At 47.4% G+C, this 15,875-nt stretch overlaps 5 protein-coding genes across 5 annotated transcripts; 3 read left to right on the plus strand and 2 right to left on the minus strand.

Annotated features, from left to right (window-relative positions):
• Positions 1-881: 881 nt before the first annotated feature.
• BGW36DRAFT_419559 (putative MFS multidrug transporter) lies at positions 882-3,542 on the minus strand. Its single transcript, XM_046219463.1, has 8 exons — positions 3,075-3,542; positions 2,916-3,009; positions 2,817-2,856; positions 2,408-2,677; positions 1,940-2,354; positions 1,755-1,888; positions 1,461-1,691; positions 882-1,403 (listed from the first exon to the last, which is right to left on the minus strand). The coding sequence occupies exons 1-8, from the start codon at positions 3,197-3,199 to the stop codon at positions 1,051-1,053; spliced, it is 1,662 nt and encodes a 553-aa protein (XP_046068255.1). The 5' UTR covers positions 3,200-3,542; the 3' UTR covers positions 882-1,050.
• A 519-nt stretch (positions 3,543-4,061) lies between these two features.
• BGW36DRAFT_431479 (putative zinc-binding oxidoreductase ToxD) lies at positions 4,062-5,166 on the plus strand (the record flags this gene model as incomplete). The annotated part of the gene is made up of 2 exons (XM_046220990.1): positions 4,062-4,573; positions 4,638-5,166. The coding sequence occupies 2 exons, from the start codon at positions 4,062-4,064 to the stop codon at positions 5,164-5,166; spliced, it is 1,041 nt and encodes a 346-aa protein (XP_046068256.1).
• A 67-nt stretch (positions 5,167-5,233) lies between these two features.
• On the minus strand, positions 5,234-6,200 carry BGW36DRAFT_431480 (serine hydrolase FSH; the record flags this gene model as incomplete). Its single annotated transcript, XM_046220991.1, has 3 exons — positions 5,234-5,797; positions 5,861-6,078; positions 6,137-6,200. 3 exons carry the CDS (start codon positions 6,198-6,200, stop codon positions 5,234-5,236), a joined length of 846 nt encoding a protein of 281 aa, XP_046068257.1.
• Positions 6,201-7,471: 1,271 nt separating this feature from the next.
• BGW36DRAFT_431481 (uncharacterized protein) lies at positions 7,472-7,804 on the plus strand (the record flags this gene model as incomplete). Its single annotated transcript, XM_046220992.1, has 2 exons — positions 7,472-7,717; positions 7,778-7,804. The coding sequence occupies 2 exons, from the start codon at positions 7,472-7,474 to the stop codon at positions 7,802-7,804; spliced, it is 273 nt and encodes a 90-aa protein (XP_046068258.1).
• A 236-nt stretch (positions 7,805-8,040) lies between these two features.
• On the plus strand, positions 8,041-15,578 carry BGW36DRAFT_363264 (polyketide synthase; the record flags this gene model as incomplete). Its single annotated transcript, XM_046214446.1, has 4 exons — positions 8,041-8,071; positions 8,123-8,686; positions 8,741-10,236; positions 10,293-15,578. 4 exons carry the CDS (start codon positions 8,041-8,043, stop codon positions 15,576-15,578), a joined length of 7,377 nt encoding a protein of 2,458 aa, XP_046068259.1.
• Positions 15,579-15,875: the final 297 nt, after the last annotated feature.

A 15,875-nucleotide genomic window follows, 5' to 3' on the forward strand; every position in this document is an offset into this window, starting at 1 on the left:
GCAATATAACCTCTCGTGCAGAGTCAAAGTCCTCTTGAATTATCTTCGGATCTTCACACTGGGCCCGCTCATCGTTATATCTCCGCGAGAGTCGCGATTTAGGCTTTGAACGACGCTCAACCAGACTGTATACCCATTTCTCTCCAACCTGTTGATTTCCATTTTGTGCAAGAAGATAATCAGTCATTTGTCGTACCACCGATATGCGGACGTCCAGGTGGCGGCTGACGGCGGCTGATGCGCGTCGCCAGCTTCGTCGCCATCAAAGAGTGCCCACCGAGGTCGAAGAAGTTGTTTGTGATGCCAACCTCGACCCCGAGCAGGCCCGCGAACTCTTCGCACAGCGCAACTTCTGTCTCACTGCGTGGAGCCACGCGTTCCGATGCCACCTCACTACCGTTCAGTGCAGTGTGGGCACATCACAACACTTACTGTAGATACATCACTAGACTATACCAATATTAACTGATTCTAACGATAGAGCAGTATGCTTAAAATACTAGAATAAAACACAGCCCATGCAGCTATAATGTTCAGTCACATTACATAGCTAAGTATGTTTACAGCGTAGATAGTGAAATAAAATACAACATCATATAGCAATAATGTCCAATCAAAATATACAAACAGATATATTATTAGCTTAATCTGATTAGTCTAAAAGATTGCAGTTCTAGCTTAGAATTAAAGTCCTAGGCAGATCACAATTTGGAATAGAATTTCATGTAAATTAAAGATAGTATTAGGTACCTACATACTGTGCCATACATAATCAACGAAAATGATGGGCTGCCTTCAAGGACGAAGCCCCAAAAGTCTTCGAATTTCCGAGCATAAATAAAGAACGAACAACCTCTGCGTGCTTATATGAGTGAAAAGCTGAGAGTATAAATTATGCTCATTGCCTTTTTGGGAAGGTATGAAGGTCATTTCTCTGACATCCACGTGGATCACTCCCACACGAACGGACGGTCATCATTAAATAGAGTATCAACTTAAAGCAGCATTACGGTATCGATGGGTGACCTTAGAAACCCTGACGATATGTAATCAATACCGCACCATCTCAGTATCGACATGAACAGGCTCCATGGGTGCCGAAATTTTGGGTGGCTCGCTGAGGTAGGTTCCTGTCGCAGCTATAACACCTGCCGCGGACAGGTAAGTGCAGATGCGCATTTGCGTCCCGAAAGACGCGGCGTATACTCGTGTGACGGCCGCACGATCACTAGGGCTCAGCTCCGCTATAGTCGTTAGCGATTGTTCCAAATTGTGAAGCTGGAATGGTGTGAGGATGCCGGCGAGTTCGGTGTTAATTTTGTGATTTAGGACGATGGTTGCGATGGAGAGGCCGATGCTGCCGCCAAAAATGCGGGCTTGGCTTATTGCACCTTGAGCTGCCGCTGGAACGGTGATGGCAGTTAGAATTCTGCAAGCAGTCGCGAGACCTTGCAACTCACCAATGTTTTCCGGTTTGTTGGCTAGATTGGCCATCATAGTAACCGAAGAGAAGGTTAGGCCCGTTCCGAGGCCTAGTATGAACTGGTAACCGTATATGGCCTTGTTTAAGGTGAGTGTGTCGGATACCGTGGACATGAGTCCGCAACCGAGCAGGATCAGACAGGTTGCGAAGATCAGAGTATGGGAGGTCAGATTCTTTCTGGTAGAGACCGCACCACCAACGCCGCCTCCTGTCAAAAGCAGTAATCAGCTATTCTTCCAAGTCAACAAAAGTCCTGATATGTCACGCTTACCAAGAGCCATTGAGCATAGAAGAGGTAATAAATGCACTCCAGCCATTAGTGGCGTAGCTCCGTTGACAATTTGGAATCTTTGCGGCAGATTGATGATAGAAATGAGATACGGGAATCCTGTCAGGAAGATTGCCCTGGGGTAGTCAGTCACGGAGTTCGAAGTAAATCTCACTGGACAAGTTTACACGATAGCAGGACCTGTTGGCCGAGTCAATGCAATGGTGAGAGGGAAGATCGCCCGCATTCCACGTGGTCCTTCGCCAAAAGAGAGCCACGAGATCCACCCAAAAAATGCACACCAACAGACAGCCGAGATAGCCAACGCTGAGATAATAGCAGCACTGTTCCAAGCGTAGGCCGCGGCGCCAGCTTCTTGAAGCGCGAAAACTAATAGCGTTGATGCTGCCAGTAGGAGGATGGCGCCGAGATAGTCAACTTTATGAAAAGACCGCAACGGGTTTTTGGCAATCTCGGAGTTTGATTTTGGCCGAGGCCAGCAGACCAGCAGGCTGAATATCCCGAACGCGGTACATGGGGCGTTAAAGAGGTATATCCACCGCCAGGTGGACTCAGTTGTGATCACACCTCCCAAGATTGGACCTACAACGATTAGAAATCAGATGTGTAATGGGAATATGCCATTTCTGAGTTACCCAATATTGATCCCACTGCAACTGTCATTCCTATCATCGCACTAAAGGAGCCATAATGTTTTATGGGTGTGATTTCTGTTCCGACAACCATAACCATGGAATACAAGCCTGAACCACCTATACCTTGAAGTAGGCGGAAACCGATGAGTTGGTTCAGCGTTTTGGCCAGACCGCTTCCAAGAGAAAAGGCCCCGAAGAAAATCCATGCGATAATTGTCGCTTCTAAGCGGCCTATACCGTCACTCATCCGAGTGAAAATCATGGCAAACCCTGCGAAAACTCAGCCCCCTGGAAGTTTTAAGATAATAGACAATGGTATTAGATAAGACGGCTGTGGTAATTCTTGGGCGGTCATGTCTGTACTGAAGTATTCATACTGAATCCTTGTTTACAATAAGAACGTACGCACCCATATACGAGAGCAAGTAAGCCAGAACTACCCATGTCACCTGGAGTGGTTGTCATCGTTGTGTTGATGGGGTCTGATAGTGGATGTCTAGGAACACACCTTGATGGGGTCACCAAAATAGTTGCCAATTGAAACAAGAGCAGTAGCGGTGATCGAGGTCTCGATAACTGCCAGGAGCAGCCCAAAGGCAAAGCTAACGATACCTTCAACTGCCGTTGCCGAGAGAAAAAGAGTCGCTTTTGGAACGTGGTGGTTCACCTGCAAAGTATGACGACCAAGCGCCATCCCCGTAGTGGCTCAGAAGCTACACTCGAAGAATTTTCCTGATTTGGACCTTGCCGAGACTGAACGTCGTTACCCTCGCTCGGGGAAGTCATGGTCATCGTATATACAGTTTTCAAGGCAAGAAATGATGTACGGTATCTATATACAGACAGCTCATTTGAATCGAGGCGATTTGGGCGACGTTTGTAGAGTTCGTGGTGGATGATTGCAATGGTAGAGGTAGTAGACCGAACTCCCTATCCCGTAACTCTGGAGTTTTGAAAAAAAATCTTTCTTAAGTAAGACAAGTCGCAGTGCACAGGGTGTGTTTCAAGTGGTCCAGAACAGACACGAAGTGGAGGTCCTTCATTCACAATTACGGCATGTTGGGTGGATTGTAAATTAAATACTGGATTCTCGCATTGGTCAGTTTTCGCGCCGACGACTACATATGTAGCGTCAAATATGTAGGACTCCCAGTAATTGTCTGCATGACTTGCCAATAGAGTATCAGCTGGACACTGGTTACCCCTCCACCGTGTGTGTGCCCGACAGTTTTTCAGGGATCAGTGGCACAGCAGGCTACCGGCCCCGGCCACCATGGCCATGGTAACGCGGATCCAAGCAACTTTGACGTGGGCCGTCAGGGTCAAATGCATCGCCCGCCCTCTTGGTCGAGCTGTCACAAGCTAGGCCACATAAGTATCTCAAGTATGGGCAGCATCGGTAACTTCTTCGATACAAGGTTACAATGACGACGTAGATTTGGTAGCAGCGACTCCTTGGCGCAGGCCCGTTTCCGTTACTGAAGCTTCGACCTTAGTAAATGGAACTCCTACTGCGACCATAGGAATAGTGGCTTTTTGCGATTTGCGCATACTTGAAAGGCAATCCAGGTTCTGCTAGGTGTAGACTAACTACACAGGGTCTGAAGGCTGCAGTTTATACCAATTAACACGTGCAATGAAGGCCCTCAGGATCATGGAGAGGAAGACCGTCCAAGTTGTCGACCACTTACCCGTTCCAAGATTGCGGATTGGATACCTCTTAGTACGAGTTGTTTGTGTGGCTCTGAATCCTTGCGATGCAAAAGTTGTCTTCCAGGAAGATTTGGCTGGAATGAACTTTGGGACCGACTATTCTGGCATCGTCGCAGAGACTGGGTATGGGTACTCCAAAGACTGGCAAAAAGGCGACAGAATATTTGGTGTCATAATGGGAGCGAATCCCTTGCAACCAACTGATGGAGCTTTTGCCGAATACGCAGTTGTGAAGGCAGACGTGCAGTATCGAATGCCTCACTATATGACATTTGAAACTGCGGCGTCACTTGGGGTTGGCTTGGGAACTGCGGCACTGGGAATTTGCCACAAACTGAATCTTAAGATCAACCTTGATGACGAAGATGATACCAAAGACCAAGGGAACAAGCATGTATTTATATATGGGGGAAGCACCGCGACAGGCACCATCAGTATACAACTTCTTCGACAGTAAGCCCCGTAGTTCTATCTGACACGTTGCCTATAGTATTTGATTGTCTACTGACACTCACAGAGCTGGGTATATCCCGATCACCACTTGTTCACCTAAGAATTTCGATCTTGTCAAGTCCTATGGTGCAGAAGCAGCTTTTGACTATCAAGACCCTCGATGTGGCCAGAAAATTTTGAGCTTCACCAGAAGCAAATTCACCTGTGCCTTTGACACGATTTCGGACCGTCAATCCGCAAGACTCTGTGCAGACGTTCTCTCTAATGATCCCAGCTCCGCATACTGCTCAACACTGCCTGTATCGGAACCATTCCAGAAGAAAGCGATTGTGCCAAAGAGATTGCTACTCTGGAGTGGCCTTGGGGAACCTATTAATTTCATGGGGTACACCTTACCAGTCGTATTCGAGGATTTTGCGTACTTAAAGGAATGGACATTCCTAGCCGAAGCACTACTGGAGGAGAGGGAGTTGACCTCCCATCCAGTACGGTTCATGCATAATGGCTGGGAGGGCATTTGGAAAGGATTAGAAAGGATTCAAAACAGTCAAGTCTCGGGGGAGAAACTTGTGTATACTCTCAGCAATCCATAGTGCACAATAAGACTTCAATTTTCTATTCAGACTAAAACCACTCGTCTGCAAGCACATCTGGCATTCGTTACGCCAGTTGTTGAGACCTTGCCACAGTTTTCTCGAATAGCTCCTTAATACGTAAGATATCTGTTCTGTCTCTCGGAACATCATGGCCTCCCTTGTGCTCGTATACCACTCGAGTTTTGGCATTACAAAGTTCCGCCATGCGCTTCGAGCCTCCATACACTTCATCTGCCTTTCCCAACACATGTAGTGTAGGAATCTGTAGTCGTGTCTGCGTTACATCCGGATGGTAAACTCGGGTATAGTAGTTTCGGCGATCGAATACCTTGCCAGCGAGCCATCCTGGAATGAGTGGATGGAGCGCCGGATTGATACCTGTAGGATCATCTGGATCGGGTCTGTCATCTGGATGTTCCGCGGCCCATGCATTAAAGCTTCTAATGTCTTCAATATCTGGTGGCACTAATCTATGTGCTAGGATCCAGTCTGTCACTTCGATCCCTTCTTCCTGGTCGGCTGACCAAGGGAGGTTGCCACCCCAAAAAACCATAAATCGAAACAAAGGTGGCATCAATGGGTAATGCTTTTGACGCTTGAGCATCAAAGATAAAGGAACATAACCTCCCTATGCAATTTGTTTCTCAGTCCACACCGACCATAATTGGGTCAGAAGCTAGCTAGAACTTACCATACTAAAGCCCATGAGGCCATCAAAGGGTCCCTCCTCCTCGATCAGATTCAAGAACCACTCATGCAGCTCATTCATTCGGGAGACACTGGGAACGAGGAAGAACGTAAAGTACGGACCAGGATAGAGATTTTTGATACTGGGTAGAGGAGCACATTCCAACTCTGCGTCATGAAACACCCATTCCCATGAATTTGGAAGGAGTGATCTCAAGGCAGCTTCCCCATGTAGATTTTAGCGCAAGAATAATTACGAGAAAGGGCATGGTATTGTTACTTGTTTGTGATTCAAAGATCTCGGAGCTAGAGCCTCCGCCATGAATGCAGAGGATGCGAAGCATGGTATTCCACTCACTTGGTGAAAATGCTGTGGCAAAGGCGAGACAGCTCAATAAAAAGAAGGGAAGATTGAGGATTAGACATAAAGGATAGAAATTCAGATAGCCAAGGCTCTTAATATTAATTCAGTTGCATACGAGAGCCGAAGCCGGAACTATCCAGTTTGGACCTTGTTCTGACAAGTACGTGTAGCACAACATTTAGGCACCTAGTACTAGCATTAATTCATACAAAATTCTATTCCAAATCATAATCTACCCAGGATTTCAGCATTAAGCTAGAACTGAAACCGTTTGAACTAATCGGATTAATCCAACAATATCTCTACTCGTGCACATCTTGATCGGACATGATTACTGTATAATATAATATTTTCTTTCATTATCTATGCTGCAAAACATACTTGAATATGCAATGTAACCGGACATTATAGCTGCATGAGATATTTGATTCCAATATCTGCGCCGCAAAACATGGATATGCCATGTAACCGGACATTATAGCTGCATGAGATATTTTATTCCAATATCTGCGCCGCAAAACATACCTGGATATGTAATATGACCGGACAGTATAGCTGCATGAGATATTTTATTCCATTATCTGCGCCGCATATTTGCTTGGTCATACATATCAGGGTGGGCGGTATAATTTATAACTGAGTTCAATGGGAGGCGCCATAATTAAGAACTACTGTAAACGCCCCAGCCAACCGGAGATAATTCTGCACCAACTCATAATGTAGGTGAACCTGGGTGCTTGAGAACTCAAGTGCCACTATCTACAGCGGCCGTGCCATCCTTTCCAGATCATGAAGTCTTTGAGTCGATGTTTGGCCACAAATCAGCAACCTTGTAGGGAGCACTCTGTTGGTTCACAACAAACAATTAGCTGTGAGATAACATGTAATAGACAAACATAATCCACTCTAGTCTTACCTGCCTTGTTCTTCGCCTTGGAACGCACGACTGCCCTGATAGGACCGCTGCCCCATGTTAGTCGAGCCACCCCAATAGCTCGATAAATTCACTAATAGGCGTATCGCGGTTGTAAATTCAGACGCAATCATTATCGTCCCTGCTCAGGAATGACTGGACCCAACTGGCACTGTACGCATCTCCTATATAAGTAGTACCTGATACCAGGCAATGAGTTCAACATTCTGGAATTTCGAGTTCCTCAAAAACCATTTCCGACACTAAACTCAACTTTCGAAGACTACGTGCTCTCTACAAGGCTACTATATTCAGTATCTCTTGAAGATCAATCAACCATGAATTCTCAACAGAGGATAGCAGATATTGCCGTTATAGGTATGGGCTGTCGGTTTCCAGGCGACGCCAAATCCCCCGTTGAATTCTATGAAATGCTCTTGAAGGGACGGTCAGGGTTGTCAGAAGTTCCCAAGGATCGTTTCAGCATCGATGCGTACTGGCACCCCAGCTATGATCGCAAGGGTTCAATCGTGAGCCGAGGGGCTCATTTTTTAACTGAAGATGTGAGCCTTTTCGACGCTCCAGTGAGTCCCCCATCTCTCTCTTAAGCCTGAATCTCAGTGCTGACTACAATGCCAATTAAGTTCTGTAAGATGTGTCCTCACTCATAGCCCTTCTTTATTTCAAAATAAACACCTCCTATCCTATCTGCCAGGAGTTTGAGCTAATATAGCAAGTCTCCATGGCTCCAGGAGAAGTCAATGCAATGGATCCTCAGCACCGCCTGTTGCTTGAAATCACATATGAATGTCTTGAGAACGGTCGGTCCAATTACAGGATTCCATTTGGAGTTGGTGGCTGACATATATTAGCCGGTATCTCCGTATCCAAGGTTGTTGGTTCTGACATGTCCTGTTTCGTGGGAGGATTCACAAGAGGTATGTATTTCTGAATACTAGGGGCGTGAATATGTCGCTAATCTGGGCCAGAATATGACACTGTGACTGCCAATGACTTGAATGATACACTGTTGTACACCACAACAGGCAATGGTCTGACAATGATGTCAAATCGTCTCAGCTGGTTCTATGACCTTCGCGGCGAATCTTTGACCTTGGACACAGCTTGCTCGAGTTCGTTGGTTGCTCTCAGCCTCGCATGCCAAAGCATCAGAAATTCAAAAAGTGGCAGCCGACAATCACTGGTAGCAGGATCCAACTTGATTTTGGTTCCTGACCAGATGACCACGATGAATCCATTGCACTTTCTCAGTCCAGATAGTCAGTGTTTCTCTTTTGATGACAGAGCCAATGGGTACGTCCGTGGTGAAGGTATCGGCGTCCTTATGCTCAAACACATTGACGATGCCATTCGTGACGGCGATTGTATTCGTGCCGTGATAAGAAACGTTGTGTGCAACCAGGATGGTAAAACTCCTGGCATCACCTTGCCAAGCTCAGAAGCGCAAGTCACTCTGATGCGCAAGGCATATGATTCGGCCCATCTATCCACGGACGTAACAGGGTATTTTGAAGCCCACGGAACGGGCACTGGTACGTTACGCTTGTTACTTCCTTCCGCTCACAGCTAATCGTACTTTATTTTAGCGGCAGGTGATCCATTGGAAGTTTCAGCTATCGCCTCAGTATTTGACCGCGCGAAACCTGGATGCCGTCCCTTGTTGATCGGTTCTGTGAAGCCTAACATCGGTCATTTGGAAGCAGCTGCAGGTATGGCCGGCCTCATTAAGACGATTCTGGCTCTGGAATCTGGTGTCATCCCACCGAATATTAATTTCGAAAACCCAAACCCAACGCTGGGGCTTGCAGACCGGAACCTCAAAGTCGTGACAGAACCAACCCCTTGGCCCACTAGCGGTCTGCGTCGAGCTTCTGTTAATTCCTTTGGTTACGGTGGGACCAATGCGCACTGCGTTATCGATGATGCTTATCACTATTTGGCTACTCGAGGAATATTCGGTAAATCCCGCACGAAGCCATCACCTGCAGGCATGATAGCAAATGGAACGTCGTCTGAGAACTCTAGTCAAGCTCCGCTTAATGGCTCGAAACCCAATATTGGCCGGCTCCTTTTGTTCGTCATATCTGCTCCAGAACAATCAGCTCTGGAACGGATAGCGGCATCACAAGCTGCATACCTTCGAAATCTTATGGCCTCGGAACCCGAAACCGTTGACCAGGTGCTGAAGGAACTTGCCTTCACTTATAGTAACCGTCGTAGCGTGTACCAATGGCGGACAAGCATTGTCTCTGAAAATAGCAGAAACCTGACTATATCTCTCGAGCAAGTAAATAAAGGAATTCGTTCAAGGAAAGAGCTACGAGTACTCTTCTGTTTCACTGGACAAGGAGCACAATGGTATGCCATGGGAAGAGAACTCCTCTTCTATGAAGTTTTCGCGACATCAGTATCAGATGCCGACCGATATCTATTGTCAATTGGTTCGCAGTGGAGTGTTCTCAAGGAATTAACTGCTTCTGAAAAGTCTTCAAATATCAACAGCCCAAGATTTGCGCAACCACTGTGCACTGTTTTGCAGATAGCTCTAGTGGACTTATTGAGGCACTGGGGCGTCATGCCAAGCTCAGTTATCGGACACTCAAGTGGTGAAATAGCTGCTGCTTATGCTCTTGGTGCGCTCTCCGCCGAGGACTGCTGGAAAGTTGCATTCCACCGGGGTCGTTTGGTAGAAGAGATGGGCTCTCTACACCCCGCACTCAATGGAGGCATGCTTGCCGTTGGTTTAGGCCAGGCAGAAACCAAGGCCTACATCGAGAAGCTGTCATTATCAGAAAAGCAAACCCTAAGCATCGCCTGCGTAAATAGTCTGGAGAGTGTCACTGTATCAGGAGACAAGGTTCTCATTGACCAGCTAGAAGAGGTACTAAAAGTGGAAAAGATCTTCGCACGGAAGTTGGCTGTAGAGAATGCCTACCATTCGAAGCATATGGAGCTTATTGCAGTGCAATACAAGCAATCTCTACAAGATATCAAGATACAATCCGGTCACGAAAAAGTGTCTATGTTTTCAAGCGTTACCGGAAGCAGAATCAAACCTGAAGAACTAGGTGCTGATTACTGGGTGCGCAACATGGTTGCACGGTCTTGTTCTACAATGCCCTGGAAGCCACTTTCCAGGCAGCAACGGGAGCGAGACGAAGAAGCAGCAAGGCGTCTGCAATAGATATTGTACTTGAAATCGGTCCTCATGCAGCACTTGCCGGACCAATCAGACAGTCGCTACAGCAGCTCAACATGGCAGACAAGGTCACCTATGCGTCGATGCTTCGTCGCAAGGAGTGCAGTCACCGTGCAGCAATCACAGCAATGGGAATGCTTTGGGCCGCAGGAATAAAAGTCATCGTAGAAAATGTGAACAGCTTCTCAAGAGTACCGCAACAACAGATTCCGCTAATAGACCTACCAAAGTATCCCTGGAATCATGAAGCTAGCTACTGGCACGAGAGTGCTCTCTCGAAGAGTTTGCGGTTCCGGCATGCTCCAAGGACGGATCTTCTTGGAGAACCCGTACGGGAATTTACAATGTTGGACCCCGGGTGGAAGAACTATATTCGTTTATCTGAGCTGCCATGGATCTCGCATCATTCGGTCCGAGGCAACGACGTCTTTCCTGCTGCTGGTATGGTATGTGCTGCCATCGAAGGAGCCAAGCAGATCGCAGACCCGACTAAACCGATCAAAAGATTCGAATTAGCTGATGTAGTCATCAGCCGAGCATTGATCATTCCAGTGTCTGACCCCGGCATTGAAGTCTTCACAAGGCTCAAACCGCAAAGACATGGGCCCAAAGGTGCAACTTCCTGGTACGAGTTCACCTTCACCTCACTAGATGCATCAACCGGGCAAGAGCGTAAGTACACAGAGCATTGCTCGGGCCTAGTGAGGACCATCTACGAAGATGGAAGCGAGACCACAATGAAGGAGGACAAAGCGGCCGTTCAAAGAGATCAAGAGGAATACCATAGAGCATATAAAACCTGTGAACAAAATGTCACAGCAGAAAAGCATTATGAAGCGACTGCAAAAATGGGGATTGTTTATGGTCCATCGTTTCAAGGAATTAAAACAATCAAGGCAGGACACAACCAAGCCACATTCACGGTCGAACTCCAGGACACACAAGCGACTATGCCAGCGAACTTTGAATATCCGTTTGTTATTCATCCAACCTTGCTGGATGCTGCAATTCAATCTGCATACCAAGGACTGACCCATGATCGAACCAGTGAGGTTGGGGACGCAGTCGTTCCCACTGAGTTTAGAAAATTGAGTATTTCTGCAAATATCCCGAGTACGGCAGGCACGGAACTTGTGGGGTTTGTCAATTCCATTTGGATTAGTCCTAAGGATTGCGCTGCGACCATTAAATTAGGGTCCAAGCACTGGTCTGAGACGATGCTTGAGCTTGAAAACTGTATCTTTACCGGCCTCGGAGACTCAACTACGGATATGTCGCATGATCCATCAGTGGTAGACCGGAGACTTGCCTCAAAGAACCTCTGGAAACCAGCTATTGATCTACTTGACCTAGCTGGCGAACATGCACAACGAATTCTCGGCAAAGACGTCGAATCGCCGGAGTCATTAAGTTTGGCCGAGGCTGCCTGCACGCAAGCATCTACTATCTTTATTCAACGCGCGCTAAGATCCCTCACCCCAGAAATCGAGGCTTCCCTGACTGGCCACTGGATCCCGTACCTCGAATGGCTTCGCGGTAAATACAAGGCAGCCTTGGATGGTACATTGCCTTACCAGGATGATGCGAAGGAAGATTGGCTAAACATGACATATGACCGGGAGGAAGAGTTTCTCGAAGAATGCAGACAGCTCTATCCTGCAGATATCAACCTTCTCTACGCTGTAGGCACGAAACTAGCTGAAATTATCGACGGCTCGCAGCCACCGCTACCAGTTATGCTTGTGGATGATATGTTGACCAAGGTCTATGCTGATGCACATGGAATGGCATCTGGACTCGGTATATTCAAGCAGTGGTTCGATCTCATGGGCCACAAAAAACCTGACATGAAAATTCTTGAAGTCGGAGCGGGTACAGGATCCGTCACATTGCCGGTGTTGGAGATACTTGTAAGTCGTGACAATCGTACACCTCGTGTCAGCTCCTACACATTCACCGACATTTCGAGCGGATGGTTCGAAAGGGCGCAAGAGCTATTCGAACCCTGGGCGGGTCCCTTAAAATACCAGAAGTTAGACATCGAGCAGGATCCATTGACACAAGGATTTGAGCCGGAATCTTTCGACGTTATCGCTGCGAGCAACGTCTTGCATGCTACGAAGCGTTTGGATATCACGTTGGCTAACTGCTACAAATTGCTGAAACCAGGAGGCAAAATCATCATAGGAGAGCTTACATGGTGCCCAACTCAGGTGGGTTTAATCTTTGGCACGCTACCCGGATGGTGGCTCTCTGAGGATGGCAGAACTGGTGGCCCTGTCATCGGCCAAGAAGAGTGGGACAGGCATTTACGAAAGTGCCAATTCACCGGGCTCGACATGGCAATCGCAGCACAGGACACCCGTGGCGCAAAGATGCTCTCCGTAATGGTATCTACCAAATTTGTTCATCCGAACTATCCATCACTGCAGAAAGTGGTTATCATCGAACCATTGATACAATCAGAAGTCGGCACGGCGATCCTTGCTGGTGTCGAAGCTGCCTTCGAAAGTGAGGCCATCGAGACTACAACCGTGAGCATAAGCGAAGCAGGCTTTCTAGCAGATGCTAATCAACTAAACAAAGACAACGTTGCAACTGTGTGTCTAGTTGAAGCCGTAACTCCTGTATTCGCACGGCCTACCCTGGAGGTCTTCGAAAACGTACGCAAGGTGATCACAAAGAGTAATGCTTTGTATTGGTGCGCCTGCAACAACGCACCAGATGGAACAGCCCCACCGGAAGCTTGCGCCATTTCTGGTCTGCTTCGAACGGCAAGATCAGAGTTTCCTCGTCTGAGACTTCACGAGATTCACTTACATGATCGTAGAGTTGACGAAGCCCATGTTTGTGGAGGACTCATTCAGCGCACCGTACAAACGACCTGGGCAGCTCAAGATCACTACGTGCATGAGAATGAAATATCAGAGAGGGGCGGCATCCTCGCAATACCAAGAATTGTGGATGATGAGCCTCTAAACAAGATGTTGCGCAATATTGGCAAACCCCCAAAGCTACAAGAACAATTAATTCTGGGGCGAGGTCGACCAGTCAAACTCCAAATGTCCAAGAACAACAAGGTTGAGGGTCTTCACTTCACAGAAGACAAAGAGGTGGTTTTACCGCTCCTTGAGGATTTTGTCGAAGTTGAAGTCAAAGCCAATGGAATCAATGCCATCGATGTTGAGGTTGCATCCGCCAGAACCCCAGGTCTTCATATCGGCTATGATATCTCTGGAATCATCTCAAAAGTAGGGTCTCATGTTCATCGACTCCGCATTGGTGACAGAGTTGCCCTCACACGCCAAAATTCATTCCGCTCTCATGTACATGTCCCTGAATATGTCCCTCAGGTCATCCCTTCCAATATCAGCCTGGAGCAGGCGGCTGCCATTCCATTTACCTATGTAGCAGCTTATCACGGTATCTTCGAGCTTGGCCGTGTCTCAAAGGGAGAGAAAGTTCTTATTACCCAAGCGGCCGGAGGCCTCGGAAATGCTCTAATCACTCTTTCGCAACATGCTGGAGCTGAGGTGTATGTCACAGCTGCCTCAGCCGAAAAGCGCAAATACCTCGAGCACCAATTCAACATCACACCGGACCATATTTTTGATTCTTCGAGTCCATCGTTGATGCGAGCAGTCAAACGCCAAACTAATGGCGAAGGTTTCGATATCATTTCGAATACTCTCGGCGGGGAACAACTGCTAGCATTGTGTAGCTGTATCGCTCCATTTGGCCGATTTTTGAATTGGAACCAGGACGACGTGAAGGCCAACGCATCCGTCCAGTTGAGATGCCTAGGACAGAATATCAGCTTCTCGTGTGTTGATATGCCAAAACTACTGGAGAAAGCTCCTCAGCGTGCATCCCGCATATTGGCGCAAATCTTCTCATTGCTCCAAAGCAAGGCCATCAAACTCATCGAACCTACTGTGTTCGATTACTCTAACCTACAAGAGGCGTTTGCAGCAGCTCAAGACCGCAAGCATATTGGAAAGATTGTTCTTCGACTAAGAGAAACTTCAAGGGGTTTGGGAGTGCCTTACGACTCGCATCCTCTGGAGATACGGCCTGATGTCACTTATGCGATCTCTGGCGGATTGGGAGGTGTGGGCCGTGCGGTCGCATGCTATCTTGCTGATCACGGAGCCAGGCACATTGCTTTGCTGTCCAGATCAACAACAGTCAGAGGACTTGCCGTTGAAACAATCAAGTATTTGAAGGATTTGAACGTGGACGTTCAAGTCATTCCTTGCGATGTCACTATTAAAGAAGCAGTGCAGAAGGCACTAGACACGATCAACAGCAATATGCCTCCAGTCAAAGGTGTTATCCACGGTGCAATGCAGTTGAATGACGGCCTTTATGAAAATATGACATACGAGCAATGGACATCTGCCACCAAACCAAAAATCGAAGGCACATGGAATATGCACGATGTGATGCCGAAAGATTTGGACTTCTTCATTATGCTCTCCTCGATCGCCGGAATTTGCGGCAACCCTGGACAATCAAACTACTCTTCCGGAAACAGCTATCAAGATGCAATGTCTCATTATCGACGAAGCCTCGGACTGAGAGCCTGCACCATCGACGTTGGTGGTGTCGGCAGTTTCGGATGGCTTGAAGAAAACAAAGATGGTTCGACCTTCGTGGAGGTGGTGAAACATCTGATGATCAACCCCGATGAGTTTTTTATCATATTCAAGAGTGCTGCCACTGGTTACACTTCCTTCGATAACCCTTGTCCAACCCAATTGATTACAGGTATTGGCACAGGAGGCATGAGTGCCGTACACGTGGCGGCTGGCGGCAAGAATGATTACTTCTGGTTAATGATGCAGGGCCGGTTCGCTTATCTCAAGCAGCTGGATGCCCAATCAACTAGCATGCAGCTCCCTGACTCTGGTGGAGGACAATTCAAGACAAAGCTGGCTGCTGCGACTTCGACATCGGAGGGAGCCATCATTGTACAAGGCGCCCTTGTAGCGAAACTCGCCAAATATGTAATGACAGCGGCCGAAGATATTGACACTAATCTCCCTGTTTCTTCCTATGGTGTTGACTCTCTTGTCGCCGCCGAATTGAGGAACTGGTGTGTAGCTGAAATCGAGGCTGAAGTCTCTGTTTTCGAATTTTTAAATGCTATACCGATTAGCACTCTGGCATACCAGATTGCAGAGAAAAGCACATTGTTACCTGTGATGGTGGAAAGAAACTGATTCGGTGCCAGGAAGGATCATAATTGCGGTATGTACTTGATTAGGTTGTATAAACTTCTGGCTTTTGATCAGTTCCGTTGACAAGGGTACAACGGACGCGCTTCGGATTTGATACGCGGTCATTAGGCAGAGGTGGAAGAGATTATAATGGCTGTCGCGAGATATTTACATATCAAAAAATTAATCTATTTTCTCTAAGTAGATAATAAGTATGTGTCAAATGGAAATCTCGCTCCTGGGCAGCGTATTCAACCCGACGCGAGTGGCTTCCGCTCGCATCCTACTGCAACTACCACG

Source organism: Talaromyces proteolyticus, assembly GCF_021365285.1.
Source record: "Talaromyces proteolyticus strain PMI_201 chromosome Unknown BGW36scaffold_11, whole genome shotgun sequence".
NCBI classification, from domain to species: domain Eukaryota; kingdom Fungi; phylum Ascomycota; class Eurotiomycetes; order Eurotiales; family Trichocomaceae; genus Talaromyces; species Talaromyces proteolyticus.